Source organism: Pan troglodytes, chromosome 13 (genome assembly GCF_028858775.2).
Source record: "Pan troglodytes isolate AG18354 chromosome 13, NHGRI_mPanTro3-v2.0_pri, whole genome shotgun sequence".
Lineage (NCBI taxonomy): Eukaryota > Metazoa > Chordata > Mammalia > Primates > Hominidae > Pan > Pan troglodytes.
The window spans coordinates 129,248,948-129,264,824 of record NC_072411.2 but is presented as its reverse complement, the minus strand read 5'-3'; the positions used below and the strand labels follow the sequence as shown (position 1 = coordinate 129,264,824).

At 45.7% G+C, this 15,877-nt stretch overlaps 1 protein-coding gene across 1 annotated transcript in view; it reads left to right on the top strand.

The window, feature by feature from the left end:
- Positions 1-13,192, top strand: part of COL4A4 (collagen type IV alpha 4 chain) — a 157,373-nt gene extending 144,181 nt beyond the window's left edge. The window contains exons 45-48 of the mRNA XM_516128.7: positions 7,824-7,940; positions 9,620-9,808; positions 11,765-12,051; positions 12,481-13,192. Of these exons, the coding sequence (XP_516128.5) occupies positions 7,824-7,940; positions 9,620-9,808; positions 11,765-12,051; positions 12,481-12,744 (857 nt within the window). The 3' untranslated portion in view covers positions 12,745-13,192. The remainder of the gene's footprint in view (positions 1-7,823; positions 7,941-9,619; positions 9,809-11,764; positions 12,052-12,480) is intronic.
- Positions 13,193-15,877: the final 2,685 nt, after the last annotated feature.

Here is a 15,877-nt window from a genome sequence, read left to right as displayed (position 1 = left end):
GTAAAGTATGCTACTAGGTGGTATGGGTGAGTAAGATGAGTAAGATGTGTTTTCCCCCTCCAGGGTCTCATAATCCCATGAAAGAAATAGCCAGCAGAATATAAATAACTTAAAGTAATGGTAGATTATTACACAATTCATGTTAAAAAGGAGTTGCAAGCTGGGTGTTGTGGCTCACGCCTGTAATCCCAGCACTCTGGGAGGCCAAGGTGGGCAGATCACCTGAGGTCAGGAGTTTGAGACTAGCCTGGCCAACATGGTAAAACCCCGTCTCTACTTAAAATACAAAATTAGCTGAGCGTGGTGGCAGACGCCTGTAATCCCAGCTACTTAGGAGGCTGAGGCAGGAGAATCACTTGAACCCAGGAGGCAGAGGTTGCAGTGAGCTGAGATCGCACCACTGCACTCTAGCCTGGGCAACAAGAGTGAAACTCCGTCTAAAACAAAACGAAACAAAACAAAGAGTTGCAAGTCAAGGGTATTGGGAGAATGGGATGGTGAGAGGTTAATTCCAGTGTGGAGAACCACAGGACTGCTAGGACCCCAGTAAGAGCTGGTATTTGACCAGAGCCTTAAGGAAAGGTTGGGCTTTGAGGAGCCAGAATTGTTCAACAGGGAGATGGCGGGAGCACAGACTGGGCTGGTTGGCCTAATAACCAGGCATCTAGGAGTTAGCAACATCCTTGCTACTGTAACTGAGGTCCTGGTCCAGGAAGTAGCAGCAACTTTGGTCCCGCCCCAGACCTACAGAATCAGAATCTGCATTTTAACAAGGTCCCCAAAATAGTTGCATACATATTCAAATTTGAGACGCCCTATTATATGAATGCACTCCTTAAAGATTCAGCTAAGAGTAGAATGTTTCCTAGCAAGGCAGTCCTAGCTGCAGGTTAAAATCACCTGGAGGATCTTGAAAGAATATTGGTACCTGGGCCTAATCTCAGACCAATAGAATGTGGAAGGTGGCAGAGCCTGAATGTTAACATTTTTCAATGCCCCCCAGGTGACTGTAGCAGGCAGCCAAGGTTGAAATGCACTGCTCCACCTCAACATCAAAATTGAGGCCAGAGGGATGGTTGGGGTCACCCACTGTGGTGGCTTTAAAAAAATAACCAAAGAAAGTAACTAGGAAGAGAAAAATATGTGAATGGGTCAATTCTTTACACTTGAACATGATAGTTATCTTCGACATGAACAAGAACAAGATTCTCTCTCCATAGACTATGAGCTTCTGAAAGATGGTCTAGTGCTTATGTGGCCCAGGTGTGCTTGTCTGTGATCTCTAATTCCCCTGACTTAGGGTTTCATGGGCTCATCTGCTGCACATGGCCACAGGAGGGCCTTCCCTGGGTTCCTGTGCCCTCTCTTTATTGGAGCCACTGACCCTGCCTGCTGGAAGTGGGGACACTCCAAGGCCACCTCTCTAACACCTACATGATTATGATGTTTTTTAAAAAGTGCCCCGTCGTTCTGGTGAAGCATCGCCTTCTCTTCCTATGTTCTCACCATGTGGCCCAGCTTCCCTGGGGCTCCTTTTTGTCCTGTGCACCCACTCCCAAGCCCTTGCTTTCTTCTGGGGCCCCTCTTCTCTGATAGGAGCCTCCGGGTTCCTGTTACAAAGGACCTCTCTTCCCCGCCATGTATTCCTCAGCCTTGTCTATGACTGCTGGGCACACTGGCTGTATTGCTCATCCTGTCCAGTTACTAAAGAGTGACAGGTATATTCTAAGGGCCTAATGCCAAACCCTGGCTGACCTGGGCCATCTGTAGGCCATGTTGCTCATTCTCTAGCATTTCCTGAAGGCATTTTTTCAGCAGGGTGTGAGGGGCCATATACACCACTCCAGCCTGGGCAAGAAGAGCGAAACTCCATCTAAAACAAAACAAAACAAAAGAGTTGCAAGTCAAGGGTACTGGGAGAGGTTAATTCCAGTGTGGAGAACTGCAGGACAGCTAGGACCCCAGCAAGAGCTGGTATTTGAGCAGAGCCTTAAGGAAAGGTTGGGCTTATATACCACCACCACATATACTACCCTCAAGATTGGGTGCCGAAAAGAAATGGCTGCCACTAGAAAGAACAATGTTCACTTAAAATGATGTTGTTGGTATCTTCCTGTTTTCCCTTCAGAATCTTCTCTTTTCTGCTCCTCTACCTCCTCCTCCCCACCAGCCTCAAGTAGACAAAAAAGATAACTACTGAGTACTGGGCTTAATTCCTGGGTGATGAAATAATCATCAGTACAACAAAACTCCATGACATGAGTTTACCTATGTAACAAACTTCACACGTACCCCTGAACCTAAAATAAAAGGTAAAAAAAAAAATTAAAAAATCTTTTCTTTCATTGCTAAGCTGATTTTGTAACCATGTGCTACAGCTGAGACTTACATAAAAATGAACAAACTTCTGGCTCTTTCCTGCCCAATATGGGTGGATGACAGCCACACGAAGTGGGTCGATTAGTCCACCACAGGAGGCCTAACGCTCTTCTACACACAGATCTCTTTGATCTACAACTTTTCCTTCCAGGGCGGCCCTCAAAGGCTGAAGCTTCCTACAGTGAACTCAAAAGTGTTTTCCATTTTGTTTTGAACTGTTCCTGCCTAAGGGATGTACCCACACCCTGTTAGGGTTGTGTTTCTCTTCAAGGCAACACTTGCCCTCTCAGGAGGTCATCCATCTAACACTGGAGGGTTTTTTTTTTGATGTTTAGTTTTATTCCTTAAAACTAGTTCCAAATAGGGAACAAGTCCGTAAGGTGGAAAGCTCTGAACATAGAGCTCAGGTTAATAAGAGCCTTCCTTCCTGTTTCTCAGGAAATGTCTTCCGCCTGACAATTTCTCTTTGCCTCACCCTAAAGGGAGTAAAGCCCACGTGATAACGTCTGGTGTGAGGACTCTTTTTCCCAGATCTATAGTGATCTCACCATGAGTCTATACATCAGGAGGAATCCCTGCTGCTGCCTGTTCAGTGGAAGGGAGAAACTCCTAACCCATAAGCACTAAGGCAGCCCTTTCTAGAATATATGGCATGTTGGAATCATCTTGTTGGGTGAGACAGAGAAAGGAATACTCTGAGCTCACTGTTGGGGCCCCATGTTCCTTCCAAGATAACTGATACTCTCTTGGAAGGTGGTGGAGTTCCAGATTCCACCAGGAGTGCCACCCCGGGGAGAGGTTTCTGCCCAGTCACCAGGAAGGGCAGGGCTCCTCTCACCCAGATGGGGAGGCAGGGATGTTTCCTTTCTCACCTACTGAATGGTAACCACATACAGCATGCAGTCCAGGACACTCTGAAATAATTCGTTTCTAATCCTGGGAGCACAAAAGCATAACAGGAGCATATCGGACACTGGGATGTCTGCACTGAGTGTAGCTCAACCAGCACAGGGCATGAGGGGAGAGACTGGCTGGTCGTAAGGATGTAAGAAGAAGGGGACACTTTCAGGCAGGCAATATGAGGACGTGACTTTACAATCAGTGGGGCGTGTGGAACCGAGGGCAGGCAAGTGAGACATCTGCCTCATTACCTGAACACTTCAATCCCCTGCTTCAGCTTTGGAGCCAGATGATGTTTGCTGCGACCACTCAACCCTGTTGCTGCAGCATAGCTGTAGATAACACGTAAATGAATGCCTGTGTTCCACTGTAACTGGGGTTACTAAAATGGGCAGTAAATGGCCCACAGGCTGTAATTTGCCAACCACTGTTATAGAGACCGTAAGAAGCTTGAGGGCAGGATATTGTCTTATTCAGTGTGATATCCATACACAGGCCTGGGTCATGGAGGGTGTTTGGTAAACATTTGGTGAATGAACACATGACTCTTGGATGTAGCCTACTGTGTGGAGCGGTTTCTCAACCTCAGTGCTGCTGACATTTGGGGCCCGATCGTTCTTTATCCTGGAGGGCTGTTTGGTGGATTCTAGGATGTTAAGCAGCATCTCTTGCCCCTATCCTGCTAGATGCCAGTAATGACCTCTTCCTCCATGTGAGGACCCAAAATGCCTCCAGACATTGCCAAGTGTCTGCTGGGGTGAGGGGTGGGGTGGGGCGGTGCAGAACTACCTAATGTTGAAGACCAGTTATGTAGGGAGGGATGTGGTAGGAGATGGGAGATGTACCTTTAGCCTATGGGGTAGGCATTTGGTGAAGGGGAAGAAAAAAACTTTATTACAAAAGAAAAAAAAAAGGTAACTTAAAACTAAACACACTTTTAAAAGACACAATTGCCTGTATATTTTTCCAGTTTTATTTCTGCACGATCATCCTAGGCATACTCGTTGGCAAACTGTTCTTAACATAACCTTACTTCTATGTCATTACATATTTTCCTACAATATTATCTGTAGTAGCTGAGGAATATTGCCTTATCTGATTGTGCCATAATTTATTTAACCACTACCTTCACCAATTATTGATTGGTTTGCTGCCAGCTGCTCTGCTAGAAAGAAGTTAATCCAACAAGGCCCTGCTTTTTGGAGCCACAGGCTAGCAGAAAATGAAGACATTGAGCAAGTCAGTTTGGACACGTTGAGTGTTAACAAGGGGTAATGTGGGAATTTCTAACAGGGGAGCTGAACCTGGGGGTAGGGAGGGGGTGTCACGAGGAACATTTAAGACTTTGGTTCTCGAGCTTCATGAACCATCAGAATCCCTGAGGAGCTTGTTAAAACACAGCTCGCTGAGGCCCCCCCCAGACCTGATTTGTTAGGTAAGGAGAGGGCTCTGAGAGTCTTTATTTCTAACACATTCCCAGGTGCTGCCGCTGCTGCTGCTGGTCCAGTAACTACTCTGATTTAAGGAGTTTCCACTTTCTCACTACGATAAGCAACTGGTAATGATATCTTACTTATACGCATCCCTGATTATCATGAAGAAATAGTGTAATGGATAAGAACAGAAGTTCTGGAAATAAGGGCTGGGTGTGGTGGCTCACGCCTGTAATCCCAGCACTATGGGAGGCTGAGGTGGGCAGATAACCTGAGGTCAGCAGTTTGAGACCAGCCTGGCCAACATGGTGAAATCCTGTCTCTACTAAAAATACAAAAAAACTGGCTGGGCTTGGTGGCGCGCACCTGTAGTCCCAGCTACTCAGGAGGCTGAGGCAGGAGAATCACTTGAACCTGAGAGGCTGAGGTTGCAGTGAGCTGAGGTCATGCCACTGCACTCCAGCATGGCCAACAGAGCAAGACTCCATCTCAGAAAAAAAAAAAAAAAAAAGCCAGGCATTGTGGCCCGTGCCTGTAGTCCCAGCTACTCAGGAGGCAGTACCTTTAGCCTTTGCGGGAGGCAGGAGAATCTCTTGAACTGGGAGGTGGAGGCTGCAGTGAGCCGAGATTGTGCCACTCCACTCCAGCCAGGGCGATGCAGCGAGACTCCATCTGGAAAAACAAACAAAACACAAAAGAAATAAAAGAGCAGAGATTCTGGAAGTAGATGACATATGTTCATAACTCTGGCTCTACCACATAACCCATGACTCAGTTTCCTGATCTGTAAGAAGGGCTGATTGTGAGGATTATGTGGATTCACTAACATAAAAAGCACTTAGAACACGGCCTGACACAGAATAAACAGTACTTGTGTTTGCTATTATTATTGTTGTTTCTTTAAACTAAATTCCCTGAGTAGAATTTCTGGTTTCAAGAATAGGCAGAAATATAGGATTTTCAAAATATGCCGCCAAGGTCATCACCGGAAAGAGTTTTAAAGTTAAATCATCTAGAGCACTGGTTCTCAACGTGTGGTTCCTGGGACTGGCAGCATCAGCATCACCTAGGGACTGCTAGAAATGCAGATTCTCAGGCCCCACCCCGACCTACCAAGGCAGATGCTGATTTCTACCAAAGTGTGAGCCAGTGTTCCAGAATGTCATTGGGGTTCTGTTCTCAGGAGCAGTAGGACCGTATCATTGCGCTGTTTAGCCCTGTGTTTCCTATTGATGTTGCTCAGGTGGGTTGGAGGAGGAAGATTAGAGTCCAGGGTTGCTCTAGGCAAGTTAGCTACTCTACTACGTGTGGATGCACAGTCGGGGCCTCACCTGGGGCCGCAGAGGGGCAGGGAGGGGCCTGCGTGGGAAATCTTCGATTCTTGCTAGCTTGCAACACCAAGTCAAACCTCCTTAAACCTCCATGCATCCTTTTCATGACAGGGTTGCTGCTTTAAGGGTAGAGGGTTTCAGTCAGCGTCTGTGTTAACACACTCATTTAATGGTTATCAGGCAAGGCTGGTCCCTCAGTAAGGTGGGGGAGGGAGGCTCCATGAATTCCTCGGTTGACTGGCATCCTCAGCTTTATCATCATCCCCCAGTCACTGGAGGGCGAAGGCAAGAAGCAACAGTGAAAGCCACTTAAGCAAGCCCCTTTGATTTAATGTTTGATCTTAGGCTATGTGTTGGTCTGCTCTGGCCGCCACAACAAAGTATCACTGACACAGTGGCTTAAACAACAGACAATTTTTCACAGTTCGGGATGCAGAAGTCCAAGATCAAGGAGCCACAACAGGGCTGGTTTCTCCCAAGGCCTCCCTCCGTGGCTTGCGGATGCCACCATCTTCCTGTGTCCTCACGTGGCCTCTCCTCTGTGCCATTCCAGGGACATGCATCCCTGGGGTCCCTTTCTGTGTCCAAATTTTCTCCTTGCATAAGGAGACCAGTCAGCCTGGATTAGGGCCCAGCCTAAGAGGCTCATTTTAACAGAATCACCTCCTTAAAGGTCTTATCTCCAAATACAGTCACATTCTGAGATATGGGGACTAGGACTTCAACATATGAAATTTGGGGGTACACAAATCAGCCCATACCAGGCTACTCTGTGGCAGAGAGAGAGAGACAGAGAGAGAAAGAGAGAAAGAGAATAGAAAACAAGTAGAGACTGGAAACCTGGAGGCGGCTAGTAATTCAGGAAATTAGGTATAATAGCAATAAACTCCCTCAAAGACAATGATTGTGTCTGCTCCCCTGACCGAAGGGAGCTGGTAGCTAATTATTTGAGGTCTTGACAAAAAAGTAACTGCATACTTAAAGAACCCCTTAAGGATTAACGCAATTGCTGCCAAGTCCCCCAGGTTATATCCAGAGCTCTGCAGCTTGTCAGGGGCAGGGTCTGGTGGTTGATGGCCTCTGCACTTGGCTCCCTTGGGCCTAAGTTTCCTCTCCACATGTGACTGCTCTGTGACTTTTATGAGCCCCAGTCTCTTCACTGGTATAACTGGCATGTACGAGTACCTAGTCATATGGCTGCTGAGAAGACTGAACTGGACAATCCACGTAAAGGGATTAGCATGGCACCTAGCACATTGTAAACACTCAGTAAAAAGCTATTTTAAAAACTTGCTGCACCTATCATGCTCCAGATTTAATGTGACCCCAAATGAAACCGATTAAGTTTCATTCATTTCTCCATCTAGGCTTTGAAACAATCATTATTAAGGAAAATATTTATTATAAATGCCATACATGTTCAGTAGTTTTTTTTTTTTTTTTTTTGAAGTCAAATATATGAAGACTATGAAGAAAATGTGAAAACCTGTCTCTCAACACCTCCCTGGTCTGGCTTCAAATCCTGGCCTAGCCCTTTACGGGATCAGTGACTTTAATTAAGCAAATTATTTGACCTCTCGGGGCCCCAGTTACCCCAACTGCAGTGGAGATAGTAAAATCCCAACTTCATGTCATTGCAAAGACTAAATGAGCTGATGCATTCAGTCAAAGTGGGAAGGAAGCCTGGGGCTGGCACACGGCTGGCACACGGTATAAGCACTGTAAATGCTAGCAGGTGTCATGGTTGCTTTCACCACCAGCATCATAAACTTTTGTGCAGGGTGCAAAGGAGAGCCTGGGCTGGATGGCAGGAGGGGTGTGGATGGCGTCCCTGGGTCTCCTGGGCCTCCCGGACGTAAAGGTGACACAGGAGAAGACGGCTACCCTGGAGGACCAGGTAGAGTTTCAGTCACTCCTCTTTTCTCTGACACTGTAAACCTTAGAGTTGTATACGAAATCTCTGATCTCTCAAGTAGCTTTCCAAACTGGATCCTATTCAGATCATTTGCCTTAGATGCTGACTCACCAGGTATCAGAGACAGAAACAATGAGAACAGAGTGGGATGCATCTCTTATGTTCTAACTGATGTTAAACCATCATAAAACCTAGACAAGGCCCTGCATCCTATTCAGTATTTTCCCAAACTGCTATACATCATCATCAAAGTCTTGGCCATTTCTGCAGTTCACTTTTCAAGGTCATGAAGGGACGGTCAGCCTGGTGGCTGTGGGATCACCCTTAAGAGGCTGTGATGAAGACCTCAGGGACGGTGTGTGTGTTCTCACCCTCTACAAGTGGCCATATTGCCTGGTTTCCTGAGTTCACTTCATCTTATCATATAGCCATTAGTACACTGATGTAGAAAACAGGGCTCTTTCTTAAAAGAAAAAAAATGGGAAGTGGTGTTGGGAAAGGGGACATAGGACTCTTCCGAATAGAAGTGTGAAACAATGCACCATGTAGCTCGTTAGGCGCATGGATCCAAAGAGCCTGAGACACAATCCCATCTCCAGAGAGTACCTGGCCAGGGATGCAAACTCCTGTACCAGGTTAGTAGTGAGTAGAAACGAATGAGGAGGGCTGGGTGAGGTCTGTAGCAAAATGGAGCTTTGGCTAAAAGCTGCAGCGCAGCTCCAGCCAATTATAGTCTACAGAAATGTGGGCCTACACTCTATACTCTCTTCGTTCAAAATATCAACTTGTAAAATCCTTACAGGTCAAAACACACGAGCAGGCCTGATTCAGTCCACAGGCTACTGCTTTGTCGTCTCTGGTTGACAGTGTAGATGGGGAGAGCCTGCCAGTCTTGCAGAACCAAGGGTGGAACACAAAAAATACCTTGTGGTTTCAATGTCTAACTTCACCTTTTGCTCTTGGCAATTAGAAACAGCTCCTGGCCTTCTGCAATAGTTCAGCCCCTTAGAGGTGCCGAAGGATACAGACCCTGCTCACGTTCTCTAGAACAGTTGATTTCCCATCTGCCAACAAGAATGCTAGAACAAGGCCTTCCTTCCATTTCCCTCTCTTCTCAAAGAGAAGAGCCAAACTTGTAGATGTGGATCCCAAGCCTTTAGCTTTCTCAGAATGGAACTGACAATATGCTGGAACCAGGGAAGAGGTCTGGGAGGTGGAAGAAAGACCAACTTTGGGGAGCACTTGCTCAGCAGTTCAGTCTGGGGAGTCCACACTTGGGGTGTGTCATTACACTGTCCTTGTTCTTTTCTTCCCAGCGTATTTCATAACTTACCTTTTTGTTATGCTTATTGTTTCTTATTTCTCTCTCTCCCTCAAGTGTAATGCAAGCTCTATGAGGGCAGGGATTTTCCTCTGTTTTCTGTCTTTATGCTAATGTAGCCCAGGCATCTAGGAGTTGCTTGGAACAAATACTTGATGAATGAGTTGTTGTGTGTACTGCAGCTGTGTAGCTGTGTACGTTCCAGAAGGCGAGGAGGGGCTGAGTCATGCTCCCCTCTGCTCCCTGAGTGCTTAGCACAGTGCCAGAACAGAGGTTCTTAACATATTTGTTAAACCAAACCCCCTAACCTGCCTTCAATTTTTTCCCTTTGTTCCTCCAGGGCCTCCTGGTCCCATTGGGGATCCTGGGCCCAAAGGGTTTGGCCCTGGATACCTCGGTGGCTTCCTCCTGGTTCTCCACAGTCAGACGGACCAGGAGCCCACCTGCCCCCTGGGCATGCCCAGGCTCTGGACTGGGTATAGTCTGTTATACCTGGAAGGGCAAGAGAAAGCTCACAATCAAGACCTTGGTATGGATACAGGATCGCCCATCTCCATTGCCTGAAGAGTAAAATTTGGGGTTAATTTTACTGATTCATCAACACCTTAAATGATCACTAACCTTATATGGGATTATTCTTACTTTTTAAAAAAAAAAACACTAGCATGGTCATTCTCAGCTAATCCTTTAAACTTATGATCCTATGAAGTGTCAAAGAAGCTCATTCTGGCTATAATTATTATCTGGCTATAATAAGTATATTATTATCTGGCTAATAATAAGTATATTATTAGTTTTATAAAAATGATTCTTCCTCAGTAAGTTAAATGTAACTCTGTTATCAAATGTACTTTTTGCTTCCAAATGTAAATTAACCAGAATGTGGTCAGTTCCTGTACTTACATGTAAAATGGTGCAGCCACAGCATGCTGATGGTTATGTTACGGCACTTGCCAGCATCAACTCCCTACCCTACTCCAATTTAAATTACAGAACTTTATTTTGAGGGTCATCTTTTGGTGCTCCTTGTCACTTCTCCGCTCTCCTCTCTTCCCCTCCCCTCCCCCCTTCTCTTCTCTCTTCTCTTCTCTTTTGTCTTCTCTTCTCTTTTCCTCTTTTTTTTTTTTGAGATGGAGTCTTGCTCTGTTGCCCAGGCTGGAGTGCAGTGGCACAACCTTGGCTCACTGCAACCCCCACCTCCAGGGTTCAAGCGATTCTCCTGCCTCAGCCTCCTGAGTAGCTGAGACTACAGACTTGTGCCACCATGCCTGGATAATTTTTGTATTTTTAGTAGAGCTGGGGTCTTGCGGCCAGGTAGGTCTCGAATATCTGACCTCAGGTGATCTTCCCGCCTTGGCCTCCCATAGTGCTGGGATTACAGGTGTGAGCCACCGTGCCCAGCCCTTGTCAATTTTCAATAGTAGATTTGCAAGCTGCGGGACTGATTTCAAGTCAAAGGCTTAAGTACCTGGCTGCCAGGAAACACTGTCTTTCCAAGAAAATCATGGTTAGAATGGAAGGTGCAGGAAGGATATGCTGACGGGGACAGTTGACGGTGAGGTGCTCGCCATTGCTCTCACTAGGCAGTGACCCCAGCTGTTAAAAAGGGTAGTCAAAGAGTGCAAGCCTGGGCTGGCAACTACTTGTACATCCCCTGCATTTTTCCCTTGGGTTTGGCCATGTCCTTTCCCATCACAAGGGGCTAGTTTCTTTGAGCACAGGAGAAAGGAGGAAGTGATGTTAATATCCTGAATCTGTTTCCTTCTCTCCTTCTCTCCCTCTGCCATCAATTTCTTTCCTGCCTGGTCTTTGTACCATCCGTCTTGCTTCTCCCCCCTTGTTCTAACCAGAGCACACATCTTAAAACTCTGCAGAACTCTTGGGATAAAGTCCAAACTCCTTAACGAGATTGACAAAGGCCACATCCAATGGTCTGATTTATCACTGGACACTCCTGAGACAGACAGTGCAGATACCCTCTCCTCATAGTCCCTGCACTGAACATGTCTGAGTTCTGTGAGCTCCACGATCCCTTATATCCAACCCCCTCTGACGCTATATCTCTCTTTTGAGTAGTCACTACCACCATCTCCAAGCCTGGCTAAATCCTCTTCATATTTCAAGTCCTAACTTAAAATCACATATTCCAGTTATCCTTCCTTGAGGTCCCGGAACACCACACTTCTCATTCTTAGGGCTTGTTGTGCTGTATTTTCATTGCTTGTTTGCTCATCCAGTTCCCTGCTCGGTGCCCACCTCCAGCACCTGGCCCCCTGCTTGGCTCGAGTGAGGGATGAGGGGATGAGGGCTGGCCCACAGGACCAGGGAGGTGTCAGAAATGGCTTCCTCACCACAGAAGTAGGCTTTGGCGAGGGCCTCCAGATTTCAGAACACGTATCTGCAAAGGCCAGATGGAGGAAGGAAGGGTCTGGGAACACCTACATGGGGTGCTTGGACACCAGCTGTCTCTTCTTCCCCTCCCAAGGTCTGGCAGGGTCTTGCCTTCCCGTGTTTAGCACGCTGCCCTTTGCCTACTGCAACATCCACCAGGTGTGCCACTATGCCCAGAGAAACGACAGATCCTACTGGCTGGCCAGCGCTGCGCCCCTCCCCATGATGCCACTCTCTGAAGAGGCGATCCGCCCCTATGTCAGCCGCTGTGCGGTATGCGAGGCCCCGGCCCAGGCGGTGGCGGTGCACAGCCAGGACCAGTCCATCCCCCCATGTCCGCAGACCTGGAGGAGCCTCTGGATCGGGTATTCATTCCTGATGGTGAGTCCCATGCCCTTGAAAACCCTGGCACATTCACCATTTCCTAACACCTTCTCCCGCCATTTCTCTCTGGATTGGACAGTAATTCTGAGCACTCTGCGCTTAGGACATAAGGTCACGGGGACTGTTGCAAACCATAGCCTGTTGGGATGCAGGGCCGTTATCTTTTAAAAACACTTGTGATTGATTTTGATCACATTGGTAGAATTTAGAAGATGAGTTTGCTTCAGCCATCAGTGAAACTGGAGCCAATTTGTGTGCATACTTACCATGCTGACTACGACTCCTTTTCAGCGCTTGTATTTTGTTCTTTATGGAATAATCTAAGGAAAAATGTTAAGATGAGACCCAAACCTGGGTGTGTCCCTGATTGGGTCTGGGGTTGTCTGTGTGTGTCTGAGCCCTAATGCTGTCTTGTTTTCTGGGTAGCACACAGGAGCTGGGGACCAAGGAGGAGGGCAGGCCCTTATGTCACCTGGCAGCTGCCTGGAAGATTTCAGAGCAGCACCATTCCTTGAATGCCAGGGCCGGCAGGGAACTTGCCACTTTTTTGCAAATAAGTATAGCTTCTGGCTCACAACGGTGAAAGCAGACTTGCAGTTTTCCTCTGCTCCAGCACCAGACACCTTAAAAGAAAGCCAGGCCCAACGCCAGAAAATCAGCCGGTGCCAGGTCTGCGTGAAGTATAGCTAGAGAATGCGAAATTCACCAACACGTGGCCAAGAGAAACTTCCTAGGGGGCTAAGACTTCCTAGACTGTGCTAAGAGACGTCATGGTGCTCATTTTGGACTCCCTTTCAGTGGTTCCTTCTGTTTTGTCGTGGTTATTCCCAGAGTCCTCTGGTTCCTTACACATTAAGCAAATGCTGCACGGATGGATTTGTTTGGACCTCCCAATCTAGGGAACCTAGATACTCTTATTTTACTGAGGATGATCGAAGAACTGGCTTTACTTAAAAATATGCTAATTCTCAGAAAGGCAAGTAGATGATAAAGGCCAGATTACAAATTACATTACTGAAAACTTCATTCTTGGGTTAACAGTATCTCAAACAATTGAAGTCAATTCCTCTATAATACAGTGGGCTTCTGGATGGATTTTATAGGAAAAAATAAACAGGTCAATGAATGAAACTAGAAAGCAGAGATTTTCAACATTTCAAAATGATTTCCTCTGTAATCTATTTTTCCATATACTTTAAATAATGGTAAAACCATGACCCAAAGAGATTTTTTTTTTAAAGAAGAAAAAAAAAATTCACACTGCCAGCGTTAACAGTTCCTTTCAAAGGAGAATGAATCATGATGGCAGGAAGGCCCACAGTCGCCGTATTCCAGAGATGCGACATTAGCATAAACACATCACAGATGAATATAAAACATTATGTTCTCTTCTGTATTTTTCAGAGAATAGAAATGCCTACTTTGGCAACCCTTTTGAAAAGTAGCAATTATGGAAAAAAAAATATTCAATAAGAGATTAGGAGCCTAAAAGCTATTAGTGAATATTAAGGTAGTTATTCACAAAAATTGACTCCCCATTGCAGTGAACTTCCAGACAGACTGCTTTTCCCCAGTCGGGGTCCGGCGTGTCACAGGTGCGTGCGTGCTAATGGGACTGGCGCTACATGGGGCTCACTCAGGCAGGCACGCGCTTCATACAAAGCATCTCACTCCCCTCCCCAGGAGAGCCTGCACAGCTTCTTGCACTCACAACGGACACTTTGCTCCACACACATAATGGCAGCTCACACAGGGACGTGACAGAGCTATCATTATGCACTTGGGAGAAAATTAAGGGCCGACTTAATTAAACTTAGGTAAGAAGATTCATTTAAGTCAGGGTTACCCCATCAGGAGGACATGGCACTATCTATCTTTAAACGAAACAAAGACAATTTATAATTTGAATTTTATGCTCCCGTGGTTGGCTGTTACAGGAGCATCCCATTTTGCCAATTTTAAAGACATTCTTATATTTCATATCAGTCTTGTACCAAGGCAACAGTTTGACATTTGGCATTAGTATTTTCTAAAAAAGTTTAGAATGTGTGTCAATTTATAATTATTTTTTCTGTAAAGCAAAAGATCCCTTTTTCTATTTTGCTAGGAATTTGGTGATCTAATCCTAAATTTAAAAGATTTGTTGGAAAAAATTTTTAGGAAACTCACCTTCCTCATCTAAAAGAAAAAGGCATTTTAGAAAAAACTAAAGAAATTTCTCATGAGCGTGACACTCATTTTAGTGCTTTGTTTCCGTGCACTTAAAAATAATTGAGAAGAAAAACTCAATTAAAATTTTGTCTATAAGAAATGTTTTCCTTGCCAAACCTTGATTTGTAATGAGCTCTTATATGCAGAACACATTTCAAATGAGTTTTGCTATGGGCTGCCCCCGGGGTGGCAATTTATTTTAAGAGTATTTTCTGGTAAAAAGAAAAATGTGTATTTTAAGATGAAATATTTTCTTGATGTAGCAGAATATTTCCTAGTTCATTTGACCCATTTGATATTTTTTAAACCATCCTCTGGCATGTTGAATATTTTTGTGCACCTAAAACTTAAGCCAATTTCAATCTTATTTGTGATTACCTTTCTCCTTCCAAAAAAGCTTTATCTATTACCAAAAGTCAACCCGCCTAAAAGTTCAACTTGTTCATCTTGAACTTGGCCTGAGAACATTTTCTGGGAAGAGGTAAGGGTGACAAATGGAACATCAGAAACGTATCTTGCTTGCTAATTATTTTAAACACTTTAATGTTGGTATTAGAGTATTATCTTCATAAGTTAATAAATAAGAAAAAAAAACCCCACACAAACACAGGCTAAATTATGTAGACAGTTTACTCCACAGTGAGCTTGGGAAGGTATCAGACTGTTCAAAATGTTAGTATTACAAGAGCTGTCTCTAAATGCAGCATTAACACTGCCCTCTAATTTTACAAAAGCATTTTAAAGGATCAAAAGGGCGGAAAAATAACTTCTTGGAATAGAAGATCCTGTTACCTTAAACCATTATTTTCTTCACCTGGTTATATATCAATGTGCCTTCAATTACCCTTTCTCTGTGGAGGTGATGAACAAAGCTTTTAAGTTGTTCTCCTAACCCATTATTGGAGATGATCCTTATCAAACCCTTCTCTCCCTGCCTCCCCACCAACCTTGTAGACTGGAACGTGCCTAGATTGCCCTAATGGGAACTGTTCTGTGCCCGTGCTGGAAATCTGGGATGCTTACTTCTGGGTTCTGATTCTCAGTGAGTGGAGCCCATTCATCCAGGCAGGTTTCCATGCTATGAGTGGCCCTTTCGTTCTGCTCTCACACTCCCCACATTGAAAGCTGAGTCATCGCTGCTTTGGATGGCTACCTCCTCTTTAGCCCCGTGCCCGTCTCACACAGCCTTTGTCTTCCACCTCCACCCTTGCAGTAGGCATCTCCCAGTTGGTGCCTTAGTTTCAAATCCCAGTTGCCATCTAAGATCCACCCAAACTTGATTTTGTCACCCTCTGGATTAGAATCCTTCTGTGACTCCGCTGCCCATGAAGTCCAAATGACTTACTTCCTATGGGGTGAAAGGTCCAGTGGGGACTGTCCGAGGGTTCCCTCTAGGAGTATTTCCTGTCATGATGAACTGTGTGCAGCTCTGCAGACACTCCCAGCACCTCTTCGACTTTGCTCCTGCTTCACCAGTGATGTCCTCCCTGGGGTCAGTTTACCCTGCGTGGGAGGTGAATTCCCTGGGGGAAACTTAGGCTCCCTTCTGCTGCTCTTGTGCAGTGCACGGGGCTGTCCTCATTTTCTCCGTTCCCCATTGCTTCTTTAATGT